Raw genomic sequence first — 24,995 nt, forward strand, 5'->3', positions numbered from 1 at the left:
AGCATTCCAGGGCCTAGGAAACAAGATTGCACGGTATTATGCTTCCTTTTCCACTGAAAGAGTAATAAGGAATGACATTGATTATTCACAGATATTCCTCATAATTTGTTTTTAAATGATTGCATTATTTAGATCATGCCAAGAATTCTCCAAAAAACATGCGTACCACCACTACAGTAGGCTTTTTTTTTGGAGGCTAAGAATTTCTGAGTACATAAAGCTCACAAACAGATGGAGATTAAATCAATTGTTAATGTGAACATAGAGCTGGACTGAGTGATGAGCAGTTCTAGAACTTAGAAGAATACTTACTTTTACAGAGAATAAATATACGAAGCACAGAACAGAGCAGTAACGTGTCTGAGACAACAGCTAACTGGTGACACAGAACTACTGCTGTTTAATATAACGGCCTCAAGTGAAAACAAGTTGCTCATTCAGGAGGACCTAGGGTATCAGTACTTTACAAAGGACTTCAACAACGGACAGATTTATAGATGAAGTAAAAGAACTATCACCTTTTGCTTCAGAAGACCTGAGTCAACTTTCCCTTGCAATCTAAGGAAAGACTCTGTAGGTGTCCCCTACATGGGGTAGGTGTTGCATTTTAATTTTAAAACGTAAAGTCTTTTAAGTTTCTCGGTTGCATAATGAAAAGCCTCTTACAAAAAAAAAAAAAAAAGCTTCATGAGGAGTACCATTGTTTTCAGTGTGATAGTTCTCATGCTTTGGCAAAGCTACAAAGCACCATTTTTCACTACAAAAAGAACTCCCAATTGTATATATCCAATAACCAAATGTTTCTACAGTTTTTAAAGAGGCAAAAGAGCTGCTGCTTATCTTTATAGACTTCTACTCCACAAGTTCATTAAAGTAAACTGCTATAATGTAATCAAACATCTGAAAGAAAATAGAATAGAAAAAAAAAAAAAGGCTAACTCTGCCCACTCTCCTGGGGAAGAAAGTATAAAACTTCAAAGACAGAAAGAATAGTCAATTATCTTTGCTTATCATCAATGTAAACAATATTTTATAGACTAATGCAAAGCAAAGCAGATGAAAGATAATGGAGCTAACTTAATCTAGATTAGGTAAATACAGCCAGACAGCAACTGCAAAAATATCTGAACTCAAGATCAAAGTTAAGCAATCAATTTGAATACTCATTGGAAACTTAGTGTCAACACATTTGTGTGGAAAAGCCACAGAAAACTTTAAACAACAGAAGAAACCTCGGCATGCAGAACACGGCAGATAGACCTGCCACAATGTCACAGATAGAACCACTACAGCCATTAGTTCTCCCCGTATTAGTGCAATCAGCTGGTTAATGCCATTTACTAGTATCTTTGTTTATTACCTTAGATACAAACTTTTGTTTTAGAGAGAACTGCTGCAACTGTGCCTGCTGCGAGGCAGTGGTAATATCAACAATGCACCTTGTGCACATCCATGCTGCTGGTATAGAGGTAACTGCAATAGTGACAAACAGTAACCAGACTACTTCCAGCCAAGGAAATTCATAGCTTCTACAAAAAGTGAAGTCACTGGAGAACGAAGAACACTTGTCAACTTGTAACAGTATTGATATCAACTAACTAGATATAGTAATTCCACTGTAGATTTAAAACATTAATAGATGTTTACAAATCATTGCAACAGCCCTGTCAGTCAAATAAAAATACTTTTTGCACCAAACAGTTCCTTCAGAAAAGAGGCAAAGAACCCATCACTACCATTTATTAGATTCCCAGACAATCCAGATGGAGGGTCTGCACATCCCCACTGCACCTGCATCCCTTCTACCAGGACAGACGGACAGTACAGACAATGCCCTGCTCTGGAGCTGCCCAGAGAACCTGAGGGGAAACATGATCTTCCCCATGTCCTGTCATCTGGGCCTCTAACAGAGGTATGCCACTTGACTTGATAAATGTTAACATGAGTTAATTTTATTCCACTCTAATGCTGTAGGTAATTACAAGCTGCATTTACAACGCAAGCTAGGTACTTCATAATGCTTTTATTAATTTTTCCACACTCTGAACTTGTGAAGTTGAAAGGAGGATTCATTTTATGTATTTATTTACATTGCTGAAGCTATCGTCATCTATTTGTTTGTTTAATAGTAATTTTTATACATGGCAGACTCTCAATAAATCAGTACTGCTAAACCTAGTACTCCCTGAAAATGTTTCATATAAATTTACGGTCAATTTGCCAGAATCTGATACAGTCAAATGCAGTAAATTAAATGTTCTATAGGTTTATGGCTCATGCTCCATGATGAGTGTGCATTGAAACACATACTGAGGAGGCAAAAGTCACATGATGCTCACAAATACCCACTGAACGAAAAGTATGCAAAGAACAGTGAGACTATTACCTAAAGTGGAAAATTAGAGGATGGTGGAAAATAACAGTAATGGGTCGAGAGGTGCATGGAAGACCAGAAGAGGATGATGGCAAGGTGTTGAAAATTTAACTAATGATTAAAGCATCTTGAATAGGAAAACTACTTTATAAGTGATAAGTCCATCATCAATCATTTTTCAGTTCATTATCTTTTTTCAAATAACCTGTTACACTGAAAGAATCCTCTGTATACAGTGGAAGGATGTGACAACTTCAGCATCCCTTTGAGCTGAAGAGGTTGGCAACTTATCTAGTACAAAAGGCATGAAGTTCAAATGTAGATGACCCATAATAACTCTTATTTTCAAATAACAAGGCTATAGCAGAACCATTAAAAAAAAAAAAAGGCAATCTAGTGAGAGCTGAAGACATTGTGTGCACATGTGTGCATACATACACATAGCTTCCCCCTGCTCATACAAAAGGGACACCACATGTACTGGTGCAAGTTAAAAAAGTGGATCAAGAAGAAGAAATAAATATAAGTCTCTGTTACTGTGTTGAATATGAGAAAACAGAGATGATATGGAGGGGCATCCGTAAGGTTTTAATCGTTCAAGTATTGTTACTAACAATTTACAATCTGACAATACAGATGGTCTTGTAAGCAATCCACATTTCCCAGATAATGACCTGCAACCTGCAGATCATTTAGATCATTTGCTGATCTGTTAACACCTAACTAGTTGCTTCTTCTGTTACTTTTTCTGATTGCCACCAGCTATCATCGCATTACCCATTCTCTGAAAGATTACTCTGTTACGGAGTAGCTAAAACTATGGACTAGTCAGTCCACCAGTGCATACCTAGCTGCAAAAGCTGGAAGGACAATGCTTCTCAAGTATAGATTGGATCTAGAGTATTAATAAGCTATCTCAATTGAGTGTGTGTCTACGCAGTGCAGGCTAAGGTCTGGCACTATTTAACACATCAAAATCTGGATATTGCAGTTCCTGGTTATAAGTAAATCAGCGCTATGATGTGCAATTAAGAGACAGCAAAAACTACTGTTTTCAAATGCTACTTAACTTCTTCCTTCACAGTTGCAGTAGGCGCCCCACCAATGTGAGATTTCTGCTCCAGTGACTGCCCCAGCATACGTTCCGCTGCTGTCGACAGCAGCACTGCCCCGCTTTGCTGGAACATCAAGCAAAGGATTTAGCTGAGGCCCAGCAGGTCTTACAGGACTTTCCTCTTTCATTTATTTATTGCTTTGTGTCTTTTAATACAGACCAGAACTGCTGAAGCCCTTGTTCATTGGAGTTCAGGGTATGATACTCTAGGTCATAGTTATCAGATACTTGTAAACCCAGGTCAACATGCTTACACTTGATCCATAAGGCTAAATCCCTTTTCTTTAACCAACAGATTTGAACAGAAAAGCCATAAAGGAGGATTATCTTGACTGGAGCACAAAAAGGTTATTCTTTTAACCGCTCTGGTAGGAAGTAACTACTTAAACTTCCTTTTTTAATAGCTAAAATAAATTCAGTTCAAACCCAAAAGTCTTTCATATTTTAGTAGAGGAGAATTACACACATCAGCCTAAGCTTTGTCAGTCAAAGAACAATTGTAATGCCAGACATTTAACCTATGCCATAAAATAATATTTTTCTGAGGAAAATAGACCAAAAAAGCTGGAAAAGTGAAACAAGATTTGATTGCAAGTCAGTAGTTACCTAACTCCTTAACTGGCTCCCTATGTATCTTCCGGGGAAAAAAGTGCAAGGATAGTCAACGGAAACAGACACAGGGATTAAGTGGCATTGGCCTATTCCTTCCCAGGAAAAGGATTATTTCCTATCATATGCAGGCTTCTCCGGTTTGAGCAACACTCCGTATGTGTAGATTATAAGCATACATCAAAAGTGAGTGAAACCCTTACCATGTCTGTAATAAATTGAAGAATTACTTATTCAGAACCAAAGCAGATGGAATAGAAAGATGAGCTAACTTATCTACCACTGACTCCTCATCTCTTTTTGTGTATTCCCTTGTCTTACTCAGTCTCAGGCCTTTTTAATCTACAGGATTAAAAATAAAAAGTCACGGCCATTTAAACAGGGCATTATTCCATAAAACAATCTGACCAACTCTGACATCATGTTTTCAAGAATTCTTTTCATGTTCTGATCCCATAATCTTAATAAAACCCATCTGCACATCTAAGTAATGTCCCTTTCCTGATGTTTTAACCCGTCAGTTATTTGCAAATTAATGTAACTCAAAATTGAGGTCTTCACACATTTACATACATTTACAAATCCAAATGATTTCTCATATATTGTAAACCTCACATATCATAAATATCATAATGTCATAATATTCAATGCAACTCAAGTTTTAATTCAATTGGTCTTTCTGCTAACAAGATACCAGAACCAAATAACGTTACTGAATCAAAACTTGATTAGGAAGACTGAGAAGGACCATTCCACTACCAATAACAGAGGAGTTGCCCTAGTGAGTCACATCAAAAGCCCCTCTAGGCTAACATCCTGTCTCCAGCAGCACCTAGTAGATGGTTTCTTCCCAGCCTCCTTTTCTTTTGTCCCTGCTGATCAGGGTTTGATGAGGGACAAGTAACAGCCATCCCCAGGAAGAAAACTCCCTCCCACTTCAAATGTTTCTTTTAACAAATGCATAGGTAAGACAAGACAGGTGGATTAAGGACAGTATTACTTCTCTGGTGAACTATAGCAATTCTGTCCAGGAAATTACACAAGGAAATAAGATCTTCCATCACAGCACATGCCCAGAAAAGTCCACAGGTTTGCACTGCACACAGAGTCTGCACATGTGGTGCTAGTTCAGGTCGTTAAATAACCGTTCAAATCTCTCCTGAAGTTATCAGACCTTTGGAAAACCTGGGCAAACGGTCAGAATCCTCAAATTCTACACAAAAAGAGTCCAACGTAGGGAAGTGAGAGCTTAAAAAAAAAAATTGCATACACCCATAGTCACACATGCAGATTTTCCCAAATGCATGGCAACCAGAACCACTGCTCTTAGGTCTTCTCTGGCCACATGCTTATTTCTCCCTATTAACTACCCGCATTACTAGTCATTTCTTTCCCATTCGATCTTTTATCTTATTTTGGGAAGTTCACCCTTTCTGCATTTCTTTGTTCTACCATATTTCTCAGCATTTTATCTGTCCTCATACCTCATCCCAGTTTAGCAAAGCCTGTACATTCAGACACCTGCACATCAGTGTCTACACAACTTTAAATACCACTGCCAAAAATCAACAACACTGACCAATCCTCCCCCATCCCTAGACTGTATAATCTGTATCCACAGATCCTGTAATCTGAATGGAAGTGTTCACAGAAGACTACCAAATAGCTCCTTAAAAGCCTTCTGTGCATTTTGCCTTGAATACTGATGCAGGGAAGATCACATGAAAGTATGGTTTTACATATACTTCTCCATTTATAGAAGCAATTATTTTAACATATTTTCTTCTCTCTCCCTCCACAGCACGTGGATCAGTTCCAGTGACGTCTACTTCAGTGTGTATTGCAACAAAAGTTATGACTGTGTAATACTTGTTATAATTCTGCCGCTTGCTTACAACTTCAGGAAATTTTACCAGTTAAGACTGAAATTTTCAGGCTTTCTCTGTGCTTCAGGCTATATTAAATATCTCAGTAGAAACAGTTCAACCATTTCCCTGAAATAGGTCAATGGGAAAAAAAAGTACATATTGGTGAATCTACCCATTTAAGTCAGTAGATTTGTTCAGCAGTACAAGCCCCTTCAGTACTTTCCACCTGGATAAAGATTTGTCAGAGCCTTTAGAAAAAAAGCATAGAAATGTTCTTTTGCTCAACTTTTAAGTGAGACTGGTATCCGAGTTCTTTGAAAGGTCTAGCTTTCCTTGCAGATTTCCAAACAATCTCAACCAAGCATCTCAGCAGTCTTACTTAACGGTGTGGGAACCTTGGGAAACGTTTACTTCTTTGTACCAGGCACAATCCTATCCATTTTGCATTATCTTCCAGCACAACTGAAAAAGGGCTCAGCCCTCTGCCATGTACAGCTCTAATACCTTCTAGGATGAGCAGGCGAAGTATGTATGCAACTATTTTGTCTTTTAACAAAAATGTTATGCCCTTACAATAGATTCAAGAATAGAGAGGTATTTTAGCTGTCAACATGACCCTCCTGGACTCCAACTTGCACAATAGCACCTTTTCGTGATCCAAATAACACTACATCCGAGCAACTTATGTTAAGAAAACAAATAAACAAAACATAAGATATTGAGTGAGACAAACCTACGGCTGAGATGACAACAACAAAGTCCTACAAAGACTTTGTACTTTTTTGTTCCCTTGATCCCCTGAAACAAGTGAAGGGAAGCGATTGGCTAGACCATTCAAATTCTAAAGCTCCTATCATTACTGCAACAGTCCAAAAGGCCCACTACTTACACTTGCAGTTTGACAAAAATTTAACCAATTTTATTCCTGAAGGATGGTATTCATCATGGAGGAGGGGGTTATACTTCTGAGCAATCCATTTTTTAACCTCATGCTCCTCCAGGCACATATTCCTTCTGTCTTTACATACTTCTAGAATTACACCCTCATTTTGCAGGTGAGAACAAGTAGACCACGGCCCATACGCTTCCCCCTCCTCACTGTGGGAGATTCAGCTCTCTCTCTCACTGAGGGTGCTCTTGTTGTGATCTAGAAACACCTGGTTTAAGCAGTTCTGATGGTCTTGGTTGTTATGCATTCAGCCCCATCAGGATCTGACTTATCCAGTAACATGAAGAGCAAGTTGGACCAAGACCATCACAAGTGTACAACACATGGTATTCTTAGAATACGCACAAGCTTTTCAATGTAGTGGTCAAGCTCTATCCTGCACTCAGCAGTACAGACATAAACTGAACCTCTGAAAGACAGGGAAATACCGTTTTGAAATAATGATCAAATTAAAAAAAAAAAATCAGATAAAATAAAATACTAAAATAATTTCACCACTCCAGCTAAAGGTGTCTTGACAGCAACCTTCAAAGTGAAGCCTGTTATCCTGTTACATATCCTGAAAAAGAAACCCCACCACATCAAGTAAGGAAGAACCATTTGTCCCTGGAGTCTAGCGACACAGGAAGTTCTGTTACGCAAGTGTTCAAGTTTTGATCCTAGACCAGAAGCGTTTTATCTTCTCACGGTTAAATAGGTAACTCATATCCATAGCTATGGTGAATTCAGCATAGCTGCATCTTGTGGAGAAGTTTCTGAACCATGAACAAAAGAGTTCTTAAAACTGTGGTTTCAATAATAAAAGAGATGGCAAGCATCTGATGTCAACATTTTCTGCTACTTAAAAAGGGATGAAATGGATCTTCAACCTAGATTTCAAGCCATTTTTAGCAGGCAGCTGTAGCCTATAAACCAGGCTTTAACCCTGGAGATAGCATAACCATTTAGATTAGCAAGGCTGTAAAGAGAAACATGAAACACTAATGGTCTTTTCCTTGCTAGGAAGGAAACCCTCCCAGCCATTGCTGGCCTCTTAGTTGCTGGACTTTGACATGGTAAACTGAAAGAATTTAAAAAGTTCATACGCATTATCTAATAGATCCTACTGTCCTTAGAGATCGTAAATAGCCATTGCCCAAATACCCATCACCTCCCTCCTCCCCTAGGTACAATCAGTTGCTTTCAAGCCTGAATTGAATTCTAAGATTTGGGTTCAACCTACTAAACTTCATTTGTATGAAAACACAAACAAAAGACAATCCATCTCCTGTGCCATACTGAACTTACTAATATCTTCATCTGAGCTGGAACTGCAATGATATATGAAAAGCGGAAGCTAGTAGGACTCCAGAGCTTCAAAAGTCTACTTTTCACTTGTTCCAAAACAACTTTTATCTGTCTGCGGTGCACAGGAAGTAAATCAGCTAAAATGGAAGCGTATAGATACACATATGAATGCCATCTGCATGACTGAATGTTTAGCTGAGATGCAAAAATTAGCCACCCATACTTACTGCTCTTGATTGAACTTTTACCTGATTTTCATTTGTCTGCTAGGACAGCCAATTCAACTCAGTGAGATTAATTATCTTGGAGTACTGGTAATACAACACTTAAGCCTGATCCTCAAGGCTAACCTTAATCTGCATCATAGATGCCCTGTAATCACCGTCCCACCACGTTCTTGTAAAGACTCTGTTAAGGTCATGAAGATACCTGCTCACCTGAATCAGCTTACAGAATCAAGCCCTGAAGTATGCTGCCAATTAGGATATTTTCATGCACACAAGTAAGTTCTCTTCATTTACAACAAATGAATTTGCCAATAATTCACACTTCAACTGTACCACAACACACAACAACATTTACATGTATTATAAACAAGTTGTTTGGTTATATAATTTAATATTTGTTGAAATCTAATTAGCCTTTTAAGTCAAGCTCATTATTTCCTTTTAAATATTTGCTTTTCTTATTTGCTATAAATAAGCATTTAAATACAAAAATATATTAAGCAGCATTTCATGTGAAGCCTATCAAACAAAGTTACTGAAGCATGAGGACTATATAACCAGTGAAGCAGAAGACCATGCTATTACATGGATAAATGCTCTGCAGTTACTGAAGCAACACAAAAACAATCATAGGAACATGGCTTTAGAAACCTCACAAGCAACTCATTTCAGGACAAAGCTCATTCACTCAAAAAAAAAAAAAAGTATTTATGTGTGCACACGTAGAAGCTGTTTCATCTCAAAAATCCCACAAAACACATGCACTGAGCTTTGGTTAAAAAAATTTTGTTGTTTCCCACCCACCTTTCCCCAGAAACTATAGAAAACACAGGCCAGAACACAAAGGCTGCTACGAAATTAAATACATATACCCTGATAACCTATATATATATATATATATACACATACATTCTTATGTTTTATCACTCTTTTCCAGGTAGAGGAGGAATAACAGTCACCAGCTCGTTGGGGCTCTGGAAAACCACCACCCGACAGTGCCTCAGGCCACGGGGGTGGCTGCGCCCAGAGGACGGCGCAGCTCGTCCTCGCCAGCCCTTTGGGGACATGCCGGCCCCCTGTGCACACCGCTGCACTCCTGCCACCTATTTAAGGCCCCAGCCATTTGTTCCCCAGGTTGATGTGAGAGGGTCACAGGGTACTTCAGCCTGGAAATCCCCTCTCCTGAAGCCCCGGCAGCCTCCCCGCAAAGACAGGCCGCGTCGGTGAACGCGGCCGGGCCGGGCTTCTCCATGGAGCGGACAGGTCTCCAACGAGTTTCGTATCATCCTACTGCATTAAGAAAAAAAAAAGAAAAAATCTAGAAACCCCTCCATGCAAAAAAATAAAATAAAATAAAACTATATAGACCAATACATGCTTATCGACAGCAGTACAGCCTGTCCCTACTGGGTGGGAGAGCAGAGGCGGGCAGGCGGCGCCGAGCAGACACGCGGTCAGCGTTAACGGTGGTGGGAGGGCTGACGTTCGCAAAGAGACTGGCCCTTCCAGCCCCCTGAGCTGGTTCCCCTCCACTACAACAGCTTTTCTCACCACCCTCAGCTCAGCTTTGTTAGCTGGAGGCCAGGCATCCAGCTCGCTCTTTCTCCTCCCGCACACAGGGCCTCCACACGCAATACAGTCTCATTTTCACTCCAAAAAAGAGCCATGGTCCCTCCTCCCCCACCTCCAGCCACCATTTTATACAGCCTGGCCCTGCCCAGGGCCTGGTGCTGGGGGTGCTGCCTCACACACAAGTGGGGCCAGGTGCCTCCCCTCCGCTATGCATTTATTTATAGTCTGGTTTGAGCTTTGTGTTTTGCTGTGCTCCTGCCTTCGTGAAGCAGGTGAACGCCTGAACACCGGGGGAAGGGGCGGCCCCTCGCCGCCATCCTCTCCCACGCAGGCTGCAAAAACCGGGGCGCCTCAGCCATGGGGCGAAAGGAAGAGGTTGGCCTCGCGCTACTTATTTGACCGCGAGCAATCAGTCAAGACACAGCCATAGATCTTCCTAAGTGCAACCAATATGTTACCGAGCGGTGCAGGCAGGTGGCACCCGGCGGGCCTGGGCCCTGGGCGACCGGGTGAGGTAGGCGAGAGCCGAGCGTGGGGACGCCGGGCCGAGCCGGTCCCTCCGCCAGCTCCTTTTTGGCCGATTGCCACCTAACAAGAAGGGTTTTTTTTTCCCCCCAGCATTCACAAGTTTGCAAGTATTTTACACGGAGCAGAGAAAGGCTAGCGGAGCTCATTTGCTTCCAACTGCAAACATTTGTTCATTACCCCAGGCTGATCACCAGGGTAAAGAACAAACATTCGCGGCATTGATGAAATGGGGCAAAGGAACAATGAACAAATACCTAGGGACTCGCCAGGCTAACATTTACAGTTGTTTTAGTTAACTTGAGTTAATTGCCAATTAATGCATGCCACTACACAACCAAAAATTCTAATCTAGATAGTCCCAAAGTGAAGGCCTCTTATTTCTTTTATTTTATTTATTTATTTATTCAACCTTAGCATATTCAGACTATCAAGATACATGTGCAAAGGGCCTCTTTAAAGAAGTAATCTGTTCAACCTGAGACACGCCAAAATACAGTGTTGTGCGTATTCCTAATGCTAGGCAACATTATCAGTCAGGGCAGTTAGAATGCATTTTTTCTGTCTATTCAAAGACTGTAATGAACTGTTTTTCATTACCGAAAACTAGCCTTCAGCAATTTATTTTTCTAATAATAATATTCTAAAAGACAAATGAAAGCAATCATAGAACAAAACTAATCCAAGCTTTTTTGCAGGACAACAGCAGGCACCCATAGCCACAGACCTATGTACTGCTCCACAAACTGCACCATGAGAACAGTGAAACAAATATATGGCAAAAGAAAGCTGGTTACATGGGTAGTATTTTGATTGTCAAGTTCAGCCTCAAGGTAATTTTCACAGACAAATTGTAAACCACCTAGCCTGTTTTAGTGAAAATACCACTGCATTTAACTAACATAGTATGTATATATTTCTATATTAACCTACTTTTTGATTGGCCCTTTTTTTTTTCGGGGGAGGGGAAGGCAAAACCAGCCGAACCTGTGGGATTAAGTTAGAATAAAGAATGTTATCTTAGGCGTTGCTGCCCTCTAGTGATAACACAGAACAAGCAATTTGAGAGGAAAAGAAAACGTTTTTTCTCCTCAACGTAGCTATCCATAATGATTTGGGTACTGTTGAAGTATGACAGAATTTTATGAGAGCAAATCTTAGCTGAGGTCTTAAAACATCATTTGAATAAACAAAGTATTTGTATCAAAGAATATATGTTATTTTTGTGATGTGTGATACAGTTATCATTATTATGGCTAAGATTAGTTTAGCTAAGTTAACAGATCTGGTAACTTAAAAAAGAGATATATGGTCAGAACTACTTCGAGATATAAGACCAGCTATCTTTCTGCAGTTATTGTAATTACAGAAACTGCAGCTGAAGTTGATTTGCAACTTCAGTTGCAATGACAGAAAATCATTTAGAACTGATTGCAAAAGGTTGATCAACTTTGTACGATCTGCATTTTGATGATTTGTAACACTAAGAAATGGCACAAAAAATCCTGGTTAAAAGCTACAGATTTACGATGCTTGAATGTAATAAATGAATAAAAATATATTTCTATAAATGGAACGTAATAGTATAATAAATGATTACAATCAGAGATTATTTTGTATTACATTAAAATAGTATATGTCAAGTAATTCAGAAATGTTACAATTGCTCAAAAGAAATCCATATTACATGACACTTAATTCAATGAATGAATTGGTCAATACATTAATTTAGCTAGCAAACATTTGTGTATGTGATCATGTTTACAATACAGGGGACTTTCACAATAAACAGTGCCAGGCGTTTCAACAAAAGGCTGTGTAGATCATTAAATGTGCATCACTGCCTTCATTCCATACATTCATCATATGCAGAACTCTCCCTCATGTCAGTTACAGTAAATAAATACTGCAAGGTTTTCTAAAAGTTAAAAGCTTTTTTTCCCTGTATTTTATCTGTATTTAATAGTGGACAACTTATGTGAAAATCCTTCACTTTGTAGTTCCAAATTTCCCATATTTTGTGACAATGATTTTTTGTTTAATTTATTAAAAATTAACTTTAAGGAGACCTTGCCTATATTATGAATAATCCTAGAAATCCCACCCTTTGATGTAGTTTCTTCATGCAAAATCTTAAATCTGATTTATTTCATCAGCATGAATGCCTGCTAACTGGATTAAATTATAACAAACTGAATCAACATAGTAAACCACATCAGCTTAAACCCTGTTTTTTATCTTTATATGCAGCAATCTGGTGGTGAATATGTCTGAATCCTACAGTTGTAAACCTCTAGTTTCCCTTTTGCAGTCATCTGTAACAATATAATCGAATTACTGCAGCTAGCAATCTAATCACTTACCCTAGCACAGGTATGTTGATGGGAGAGAACAGGTTAATGCACCCTTAATGTTTCCCAGTGTAATTGCACTTGAGGTATTTAACCAATGTTTTTCAAAATATGTGCCGGAATATGAAATGGTTGCTTTATGACATTACTGCTGATTTCCTGCCAGTAAAAAAGGCCATCACCACTTAGGAAGAAAGAGAACTCTTACATATTAGAAAAAGAAATAATCTGTTCAAAAATTAATATTTGCATTATTGTTATCTGTATCAAAGCATTACCTAGGATCATGCTTAGTACTATAGTGACATTACAAGTCAGTCCCTGACCCTATGCGATTATAAACTAAATAAATAGGTTGTGCATTTATGTAATCCAGATTACCTCCTGTTCAAGTCTTCAGACTGCACCTAAACGGCCTGTACTACCAATGCTCCCTGGATGCTCCAAGGATGCTTCTTCTGGACCTCAAACTCCCATTTCCCTTCTGTTTAACACCAATGTACATGCAAGGGGAGGAGGAAAGGGAACAAATGTGGTATGAATGGGGAATATGCCAGAGCATGCACCCACGCCCAGCAGATCAAAATTAGTCTTGGGCACACAATGCTTTTTGAGAGGACGAGTTTGTCCTATACAGCTAGCTTCAATGAAATTCTCTTTTGAATCAGCTTAATTTTGGAGAAAAAAAAAGTTCATGGCCACCATCATAACCTTTCAGATCTCTAAAAGCCTTTCAGTTTCTCATGCACACCTGCTCTGATCAGCAGAACATACTTTGGGTTTTGGTTAACCCAGAGTTAGAAGATGATAGTAATACTCCAAACAAATGCAGCAGAACCATTTCTTCTGTCACTAGTGACTTTTGTCTATATAATTAACCTGGCAGAACGGAGGGCACTGAATACCAAAGTTATCCAGTTAGTAATCACCTGCAGGGCACACACATGCGCTCTTTTAGATTCCTGCACTGATCTTTTGTACTCCACCCTAAGCTTTTGTCTGAAAAGTGATAAAATCAGCTAGCCATATTTTCCTGTTTGAAATCAAACCAATGCCATCCTGCTCTTAGAGAACGTGTCCACCACCTGGGTTCCTCTTTAGGAAATTGGCAAAGACATGTTGAGGCAATTATTTGAACAACAGTTTTCGCTGAGGCAGAGAGGATAAAGGTTAGGGGAAAGAGACGAAAGAGAGCCTTTGCACTGCAAACACATGAAGCAGACAGGATAGAAAATTGCAAAGGAATAGGTATGAATGAAGGCAAAATAGAGAATAGAGGGAAAAAATAGAAGTAGATGAATGAAAGAAGTGTGGAGATGCATGGAAGAAGGGGAATCAGAATAAGGGATGGAAAGGCAGGTAGGAACTTGGGATAATGAAAAAATAGAGACATGCAAATAAGAACTAGAAAACTCCACGATTTAGGAGCAGAACAGAAGCCTTTTTGGGTGTTCCTTTAGGGGCTTTTTGGCCTTCAAATATTTGTTACATTTTTTGGATGTATCACTTTCCTTCAGGAAAAATGTATTTTAAATGTCTTGATTTTTAAGGGACTCGGTTTCCTCAGTCACAAATTTCTAATTTAAAATAAAAGTCAAAAAAGGATGCGATTTAATTATGACTTAACAAAATGATTGTAGGACTTATCTTTAAAGAAAAGCACCCACGTTAAACTTGCATATACCTTCTTCCATGTTTACTCATTCAGAGCTGTATTTATGCTTATGTGCTTTGCCGGTTGGAATTTGGAAGCTTCCCATCTACCTTTATGTGTTCTTTGAAGGTGTGATTTTACTTTTATTCAACAAAGTGCTATCAGTACCTAATCGCCAAAGATATTCACACTTCACATCCCTTATTTGTTCCATTCACTGAAAGTGTCATATTCTATTTTGAACTCACTTAAAAGCTTTCTTTGTCATCATGCTTTCCGGGAGAGCTACCGCACACAGGTTGCACGAGTCCTGTCCTCCCCAGTACTCCATTACTTGTAAATACACTACAGAAAGAAGAGGCAAATCTTTCTTTAACAGGCAGAAAAAACTATTTAACTGTTACACACACGTGAAATGATCCATGTATGTTCCCCTCTTAAAGAGGATAGATTTCACGCCCATCAAAGGACTTCATTACTCCAATTATTCATGTTCTTCTTTAAAAGCACAGTTTTTCTACGAGAACCGTGATGTTCAAATGGTCCATGAAGTCTTTAGGCAAGACACTATTTCTTGAGACCCCCTTGCAACCTCAATCATCCGTACAAACTTCTGAAAGAAGCTCATTTTGAGGAATTTCTATACCCAAATGGTGATGCACATTCCCAGGTAATTACAGAACAGAATGTGAAAAATGCTGCAATGCCTTTCATGTAAAAAGTAGCCCAGAGTACTTTGCCATAAAGCACTAATAAAGTTCTGTGGGCTCCAAAGGAAAAAGTAGTTGCCCTTATGTGCTCAGCAAGATGCAACCTTGGATTCAGAACAGGTTTACACTAAGAGGAAAAGATGATAAGAAGACTGATGTCATTGTTATCTTTTTTGAAAGCCACCATGGGAAAGCTACTGTGATCCAGGATTTTAATTTTTTTTAAAAGAAAGGCGGTAGTCCTTGTTTCATATATATATGCACACACACGCGCGCGCGTGTGTGTGTGCATGCGTGCATATAATGTATGCTTGTATATGCACGTATATATACTCCCCTGACCTGATCTTCCAGATTCAGAATATTGTTGTATATGACTAAGCAAAAAGGGTTACTAGTTACTGCTTAGCCTTACTCTACCACTCAACATTCATTTTTTCAAATGACCTGATAATAAATGTGGAAAAGTGTCTTTATTTTCCTGTATTTGCTGCCATCTCTTAGGCTAAAATTTATTTAGCATACATGGCCTTGCTCAAATTTCCATCAGTTTGACCAAAGATTATAGTTAAGAATAGAAAGAGTTACAGAGCTGACAAGGATTTGGTATGGTTCAGTATTCTTTCAGTTAGGATGTTTCTGGCCCACAATCCTGGCTACAGGCAAGTTTAATTTTACAGCTCTGATAGTGCCAGAACAATGACGTCTTCTATTTTGGGTAAATTAAAGATTAGCAGAAACATTTTCAAAAACACCAGTTACTTCACAAACTGCTATTATAAGTCACATTTGGGGTTAAAACATTTCCTGGAACTAAGAAGTTCAGCCTCTATTTTAATTTGCATCACATGCACATAGTTTTAAGTATGGCACCGTCTGCTCTCATAGGCCTGGGTTTAGCCCGACATCTTTGACGCAGTTCTTTTCCTCTATTATTTTGTCTCAGAATGAGGATCTCATTGGTACAAAGAGGCCAGGTAAGTTTATTCAGAGGAATAAATTCAAATCTTGAGCCCCTTGACTTATGACTTAAGAACATATTTGATAAGTTGAACTTTTCTCATAAATTTACTGCAAAATGTCTGGAGATTTTCATTGACAACTCCAACAACCTCTATACAGAGATGTGCCTGTGACATGAACAGAATGATTCCTTAAGAACTACAAAAGGAAACAGTCTACAGGAATGGCTACAGACTAAAGCAGAAAGACAGCTGCTTTCAATATAAGAAAAGCTGTAAGGCAGTATTCTGTTCTAAATGTCATAGCTTTGGGCTTTTTTTCCTATTTTTCTCTTTTTCAAACGTTCCTGTTACTCTTTTGTTCTTGTGCAAGTACTTGAACATTTTTCTCATGGAGGTACACAGTTGGAGCTGGAGAGCAGAGAAAGTAATAAACTCCACAAGGAAAACTTTCTCCATTCTTTTAAGGATGCTGTTCTTGATTCTGGTTTTGAATTTTTTTCTTATTTTTAAATAAAAATTAAAAAAAAACTTTTGCAAAAGGAAAGTAATAGCAAGTTCTTAGCAAAGGAAGTGACCAGCTGCACAAAGCAACAGGCAAGTGTAAATGGAAAACTACCAGGTGAGTATTTTTAGCTGTAGTAAGAAAATCACTTTTCTTGCTGCACTTCTCATTTTCCTTGGATTACAGCACTAGCTTATAAACCAGAATTCCTTGCTGACTGTAATATTGGTAAGAAGTAGAACTGTAACATTGGTTTCTTATTATATGCCAATGGTATCAGGCATTAAACATGGCCAAAATGCTTCAGTTTCAAGATAATTTTTAATTTGTACAAATCATAAAAGAGGGCAAAATTATATTTTAATTCTTGTACTTTTTATGGCCACAGGAAGAATAAGGTAGGTTACAAGAATAAGGGAGGAAAATGCCTAAAGAGAAAGATGAACATGAAAATTAAATTTGATGCCTTTCTTACTAGCTTTATGGTCTCAAAGAATGGAATTCATGCTTTGAAGAGAGTGTTTTGGTATTTAAAGCCCCCACAGCCTTTCTTCTTTATCTCTCTTCTCGAGCCTACTGCTCTGTGGCAGATAGGAGCGCACACTCATGCTTTATTTAGCACCTGATGTTTTCTCCCTCTAACTGTGCCTGCCATCCCCAACCACACTCTTTTGTTGCTGTAATTTCAAGCAAATTGGAGGTTGACACACGTGAGAACATAATGCCTTTCTGAACTTTGGAATAGCTAAGAAAACCAACTCAAGCAACTCAAATTACGTGAGAAGTGCCAGAAGGGCAAAGTCTGGCTCCAAGCCTGGAAAAAGAAGGAATGCAGCATACTGCTAGGCCCATCACTCTGACCTCCCACCTCTCAAGGAGCTCAAGGTGACAGAACTTTGCCAAAAGGAGAGATCTCAGTAGTACTCAGCAAAGCATCAATGGTTCTTAAGACTAAGAACATATACTAGAGCAGTTCTGCCAGTAAAACTGAGGACTAACTTAAAAATCTACAGTATCTCCGATAGGTTGTCCCGAATGACCTTTTTTTTTATTAAAATGGGGTATATTTATTGGAGTACTGTACTTATGAAGAATATAGGAAATGAAGAATAGGAAATAAAATACCTAGAAGACGTTAACATTCTTTTAAGTTCCTATCAGATCCATATTTAAGTTGCTCATTTTACCTGAAGTGACTTTCAGTTTGGGGTTTAGGGTGTCCTTTTTGATGTACGGACTGCTAAGCATTTTCATAGATCCCTATATCAAGAATATAAAGTGTATTTGCAATAGGCTTACTTTTCTTGGTTATCTTTTTGCTTGCTTTCTTAACTTACCAATATCATGTTCCAGTAATATGGAGATAAAGTGATTAAAACATCTCTGTAAAGCTACAATGGCATAATTTCAAGCCTTGCCCAGGACTTCCAGTGAGCGACATCTCCTGTCAACCCAGATATAAATGGAGGATTGCTCACTGAGGCCAAGGAGTTCAGAAGCAGCCAGAGATATTGGTAGCTTGATCGCTCTTCTACGCTGTTGGCCACAGAAACGGTGAACCTTAACCATATTAGGTTGGCAAGTCACAGATGCTCAGCTGGCAGCTGGACTGCTGCTGTTGACCACTGACATAAAGGAAAGGTACTGCACTAAATGGTTATTAAAGAATATTTTATTGTACAGCAAATTGCAATACAGAGAATGAGTAGTTCTTTTTAAACATATATATGTACAAAATTACAGAGAATGCAGTGATCTGTAGCTTCGAGGAAGAACAAGCTATGAACACCACAGTTCTACCTGTAAACAGTATAAATTAAGTTTCAAAAGTTTTGGCACTTTAGAGCCTGCCTATTTATATAATATACAGTCTTTAATAGAAGCTGGCACAGACAATCAATGTTCGCTGAATTTGTTCCCCACACAAGTATGAAAATATGCTTTATTTTAAATACTTTGCTTGATATTCACTAGCAGACCTGTTCAGCTGGTTTTTTTTTTCTTACTCAGCCACCTAATGACTAATTTCATTTATGCCCAGCTACCTACAGCTATAACTCACAGGGCCGAAACTGTAGAAAAATGACTTTATTTTTACAAACTCTGTGACACATCAAACCTACATTCCGCATGGCTGTGTTGAATTTTCTTTAACCATAATCAGTTTTTTCTCACACAGTGACATATGTGGAACAAAATGGCCTTGAATCATGATGCTATCAGTCCTCAGGAGACTAGTAAGAAAGAATTAGGCCTGATTAGTAATATAGTGAGAGAGAAATACTGAAATCTCTGGTGCTGTTAAAAGTTACTGCAATCTATGAGCAGCCTGGACAGGGTCAGGGAAATAGTGTTACACACTAACAAACACGGCAGGTCTAACAGTAAAGGTATTTCAACCGCAGTTGAGATACAGAATGGACTCTTCAATTACCTGACACAGTCAAAACCATCTTGGAAGTAGTTCTTTCCCCAAGATAATAAAGTGCCTTTACTACATGAACAAATATTTCCCTTTGGTTTGTGCTGGATTAGGTATTTTTCACCTTCTGTACTAAAAGGTTACCCAGTCTTGTTGCATAGCAGTAGGCTGGGGAAAAAAGAAAACTTTTGTACCCGGACCTGTGTATGAAGAGATTGTCTGCCACACTGCACTGCCACAAAACCTTTTAGCTTAACTGGGGATCTTCTTCGGTGCACATCCTCCTAGCGCTCCTTGCAGGAGTGGCCCATAGATATTTTTCCTGGAACACATTTTAACAGGCTATCTGGAAGTAAAATTGTTATTTATTTTTGCTAACATAAATATTTATACTAACTTAATTTTATAGTCAATACAAACATGGTTACATTGAAAAACATTTAAACCATGTTAGGTCATAACTGTACTTATGAGAATAATCAAGTAAGAGAAGCTACCGAACATCTTACTAAGCCACTAATGTATGTTGAACAGGTATGAGCTGGTTATAAGTACACTCATGTGATCAAAATGTTTTTGGAGCATCTCACAGAAATCATTGCCTCAAAAAATGAATACTATGCCACAATTAAAAGGGTAAAAAACAATACAGGACGAAGTAATACTTCAATGTCAACTGAATAAAAATAATCTTATTTACAGATTGTCAGGAAAAACACAAAAGGCTTTCCCTTTTAGAATAAATATGTGTATTAAGGGAACACATCCACTAGCTAACACAACAACTTTGTGCAATTAAGTGAACAGTTCTTAAGTACTAAATGAAAACATAAAAACAAAAAAGTACAGCAGTGCAACCAGGTCAGAGCATAAACCTGATATTTGCTGTTTTATATTTCAGGTAGAAAGGTAACTTTTCAAAGCAAGCAAATAAAAGCCTTATATAATTCATCATTTCCATGTACAAATAGGCACTTCCCCTTCTACATTGAAACAAATAATTTCATTCCAAGCTCTCTCACTTTACCAAGAGTTCTATCTAGTATTAAGTGAATGTTCAGACTTGATGCAGCTGATCATTGCAAGATTTCTAACAACAACCCCAACTAAGCTGCAGCTGCATTACAATTTGCTAGTGCTTCTTCTGGTAATGTTCACCATTAAACTATTCCAAGGTAATAGTTTTCAACCCTGAATCTTATTAAAAAAATAAAAAATTCAAGTTAAAGTTACTTTATCTGGCACACATAAACATTATATAGCTTAAAAAAAGAGATTCCATTTATAAAGTTTGGCCAAATAACATAAGAGAGATTTTGGTCATTAAAATCAATCAGAAGGAGCCAAAATATCCATGGCCCAATCCTGCAGAGAAAAATAGGTGTGAAGGTAGGTCCCTGAAATTCCTTCAACTAGGCTTTCTACGGCCATGGACATTCACATGGCACTCTCTGGAGGAGAAGAACCTTGGAAAACAATTACTGCACGTGCACACACAGTGCTAACTGTATGGATCTGGAAACCACATTTGAAAGTGACACCTCACAAATTTTACAATGGTAAGGCGGCTATGGGTGATCCAATAGCCTACAGCTACTCAAAGGGGAGTTGCAAAGAATGCAGCCAAACTCCTCTTGGTAGCAGCAGACAGTGTAATTGGGAAACGGCTAAAAATTGTGACTGTGACAACTCAGGCTGGGCATGGGGAAACGTTTTTCACCAGAAGCGGAGTGCAAGCATGTGAACAGGTCGCCCAAAGAGATGGTGGGATCACTGTCTTTGGGGCTTTTCACAAATTCTCTAGGAAGGCCATCGCTAACCTGATCTAGAGGTGGTAACAGTCCAGCTTTGAGTGCGAAGTTGGACAAAACCACTTCCAGAAATCCTTCCAAACAACTTCATGTGATTCTGTGTACCCAACTAAAATGTACTGGTCATGCAGCTGTGTCAACAAGGTCTATACAAATGCATTTCACCTCATTTACTGCAGGCCAGAACTACAGAGTCTGTCAGATACTGTGCTTCAGCTGTTGTACAGTAGAATGCTGAGCCCCAGTCTAAGCCCTGGAAGTTAACAGAAGTTAATAACACTGAAAGAGCAATACTTTGAGATGAAAGGAACAGCTTATAATTACGACCCTTTTGTGCTGGGAAAACTCTTTAAAGCCCACAGGTTTTGAGCTTACACTTCAGAAACCAAGAGCTGGATCATCTTCCTCTCTCCCTGTTGCTCCACGAAAAAACATCTGGAAGTATAACCCATCAGTATTCTAATTCCATTTCATTCCTTTGTGGAAAGAGGACTTAAGCAGGGGAAGGTGTGTGCGTGTGGGTTTTTTTTTTTTTTTTAGTAAACACAGAACAACACAGAGGAGGTCCTCAACACGCTCCGCTAAGGCTGCAGAATGCTACAACTGAAATCATCCATGTGGAACACGGTAGGTCTGCATGTGAAGATTGACTCAATGCTTCAGAAAGGATATATTTTCTCTTATAGGACTGGAAGAAATAGTGAAGTAAAGTGCCTTATTTCATCTAGCACTGCCTGTCTTGTCTGTCTTCTATATCCTTCCATTAGTTACTTAAAGATTAGCTGCTCTGAACAAGAGGTCTGAAAGGATGCCTAAAACACTGCTCTGCTGAAAGATAGCATTTTTTTAAATGTGATGAACCATCCTATTTCTGAGAACTCCGCATTTTATAAAAATGTTAACAAAGCACAAGCTATACAGCGTTCAACCATAGTGCTGATAAAACATAGTAACAGCTGCTAGTTGTATGAGTTTCTTTTTGGTCCATAAAACTTTATCCAGGGCTGATTCAATGAAATATGTTTCAGCTTGGAGATGTTTTCTCAACATGTACAGAACAGACGGAAATAGCTGGGTCTGGAAGGGCTCCTTTCTCATTCTGATTAAAATTAGTTAAAACTGAGAAGAATTGGACCATGTTTGCTGATTGTAGAAATATGTACAAATTGTACTAAAATACAGGAGTGCTCAAACTTCTCTAAGCAATAACAACTTAGATTTTAGGGATGCTGGCAGTTAGACCTACCACCCACTAATGAGTTTCTCAGCGTTTTCTCAAAATCAGCCTACATCGTCCTCATTAAGGTAAGTGGTTCTTGTTCATTCTAGGGAATTCTTTTAATGAACAGCTGATACAGATGCTTGCGCATGTGCAGCAGTTCTTCTCCCTGCATGTACAAAACTTCAGAAAGAGGCATAAAGAATATCAGTTAAAACACACTCCTCAGCACTATGCGGAACCTCTCAGTTAGTGTCTGAACGGAAAACATTTGAAAAACAGGGAGAAAGGACAATCTGTATCTCTCTATAATACTAGCAATAACCAAGTTAAGGTATTGGGTCATTATTTCATCTCAGTAATCCTACATACCGCAGACACTGTAGTCTCTCTGGAATTTGGAACTGTAATGGTCTGTGCAAATATTCCTTTTACTTTCCATCTGTGTAGGATCACATTGAAAGTCTACTTCTCAGGTCCGAATAAAACCTCAGGCCCTCAAATTAAGTAAAATTCTAATTCATTAACTTTTGTGCAATTATGACAGAACCCCATACATTTGCCACTGTGTAGTCCCCAAAGGATCCCCATTCCACTTAGGGCCCCAAATTTAGGGTTTACTTGAAAATAGGAAACCTTTTAATAATTTGGAGTTTTGCTGAGAAATGTTTCATCAAGGAGTAAGTCACAGCTTTCAGAAAACTAGATAAGCAGATAAGAACAAAGAGACATTAAATTAACTGAGGCTGTTATTTTTTCTTTGCCTATGAGTGATGTGACGTTATCATAGCATATTCTGTATGCAAGAGATGTTGATGCCATGAAGAAACAAGCAGGAAAAGGACGTACAACATATTACAATATTGTATGTACTGACTATTGTAGCACTGATTCTGAGCTCACTTCATTGACTTACACTACTTCAGAAAGGTGGTACCAGGACCTAAAGGACAAAGCAAGTGCGTAAATATGAATGAGCAGAGAGCAGAAGCTAGATTTTTTCCATGGTGTGCAGCTTCTAAATCCACAAATGTTTAAGTCCATAGTAAAAAGAATACATTATTGAAATCCTTCATTTATCCTTTTTTTAAAAACAGTAAAAAATATACAAGTAAATTATTTAGGTCAGAAAATGAATCCGTCATTCAAACATTGCAACAGTTCTTCGTGAGTGCTGATTTTTTGACAGGTGTCCCAGCCAGGCTGGTTACTGACCTTGTATCATCTTCATTATCACTTCGTTTTCTCACTTCACTGTTAATAAACAAATAAACAGGGATAAAGCTCACTAAATTTATTTCTATTCATGTCCATTATTCGGTTTCTCTCAGCACGTCTTATTCATTATTGCTCACTGTCATTATTACTTTCTATTTTAAATTCAAACTTTCTGTAAAAGGAAATATAAATAAATATAAATATAAATAAACATCAATAAGCATTTTTCAGTACATGGAATCAAACATGTCTTAAGTTTCCACTTTGGAAATAGCATCAGTATTTGTATACAAAGCACTCTTAGTGACAGAAATATAATAATTTCTGATATGTGATAACCAGTGTCATGTTCTACCTTACCTTTTGCTCACGTTTTCCTTTAATTTGGTAACTGTCACTGTTTCACCATAGAAACTAACCATGTTCCTAGCTGAAAGTATAAAACTAAATAACATGCAATTTCAAGTACACATTTGTCCTTAGAGCATATTGCTGGATTTTCTGTTACAAATGCAGCCTTAAAACTGGTATATGTACATGTGACTGATTTTGTATGCCTATTATGGGTCTCCTAGGATGTTAAAAGCCAGCTCTAAAATTTCCTGCTTATAGTGCAATTTAAGTCATCCTTACATCAGTAAAACAAATTCATGATGTTCCTCTCAAAATACTCAAAGTATACTCTCAAAGTATTATTCAACATAAAATGGTGGCAGAAAGGATTCCTAAAAAGAGGCAATAGGTCAGTCTAGAAGTCAGTCTGCTCCTACGAAATGTTCCTGCAGAGATTTTTATTTCACAATTCAGAAATGTTCCATCAATGAATAAGAGTCACTAAGTCTTGAGCAAAGGAATTACAGCCAGCCATTCCAGAATAAGGTCTTTGGGTAATGTCTACAGCACTTGAGGATTGCTGAAGTTAGTGAAGAGAACTGTTAAAATTTTGTTTTTGAGATTCTGAAAACTGGAAAAGCTCCAACTGGAAAAAGTTTAATCCTTGAAACAAATCCTTAAACAAATTTATCATATTTAAACATTAGGGGTCATCTTCCAACTGTGATTAATGTTACCTAACTGTACTATATATGTTCTCAACTTCACAGTCCACTCACTGCTGCATTCACAGCCAGGTTCCTGGAAACCAGTCATTCAACAAATCAGCCATTTACTCTGCATTGACACCAGGAGATAAATAAATGGCTGTGTTCTTGCTGCATCTCTGATGTTCTTGTTTTCCTAGCAATATAGGTAGTTTTCAAAGTCCTGATGGTAGAAACAATGACCCTGCCCAGAAAATCAGTACTTTTTGTTCAAGTCATTTTAATTAAAAGTATTTTAACTAAATACCAACCAAGTGTCAAAAAGTTTATTTAATCAGGCTGCCGCAAAAATTAAATGAATATGGTCTGTAACTCTGGCCTCAGGCTCCATGTTTCAAATTTAAAATTCAGAAACTAAGGATTTCTTACCCACTGCCAACTCCTCAAAACAAAATGGTAATAAAGAAGGATTTAGAAGCGGGGTAGAAGCACTAAGGTTGGCTCATACTTTATCATGGAAATACTACGTTGCTGGATGGATACATTCAGAATTTCTATCTTTTAAATAACTGAGAGAA

General features: G+C 38.3%; 1 protein-coding gene across 1 annotated transcript in view; it reads right to left on the reverse strand.

Moving 5' to 3' along the window:
- Window positions 1-18,368: 18,368 nt before the first annotated feature.
- The window catches only part of RASEF (RAS and EF-hand domain containing), a 40,224-nt gene continuing 33,597 nt past the window's right edge, over window positions 18,369-24,995 (reverse strand). The window contains exon 17 of the mRNA XM_068928378.1: window positions 18,369-23,413. Within this exon, the coding sequence (XP_068784479.1) occupies window positions 23,305-23,413 (109 nt within the window). The 3' untranslated portion in view covers window positions 18,369-23,304. The remainder of the gene's footprint in view (window positions 23,414-24,995) is intronic.

This window comes from Struthio camelus, chromosome Z, assembly GCF_040807025.1.
Source record: "Struthio camelus isolate bStrCam1 chromosome Z, bStrCam1.hap1, whole genome shotgun sequence".
Lineage (NCBI taxonomy): Eukaryota > Metazoa > Chordata > Aves > Struthioniformes > Struthionidae > Struthio > Struthio camelus.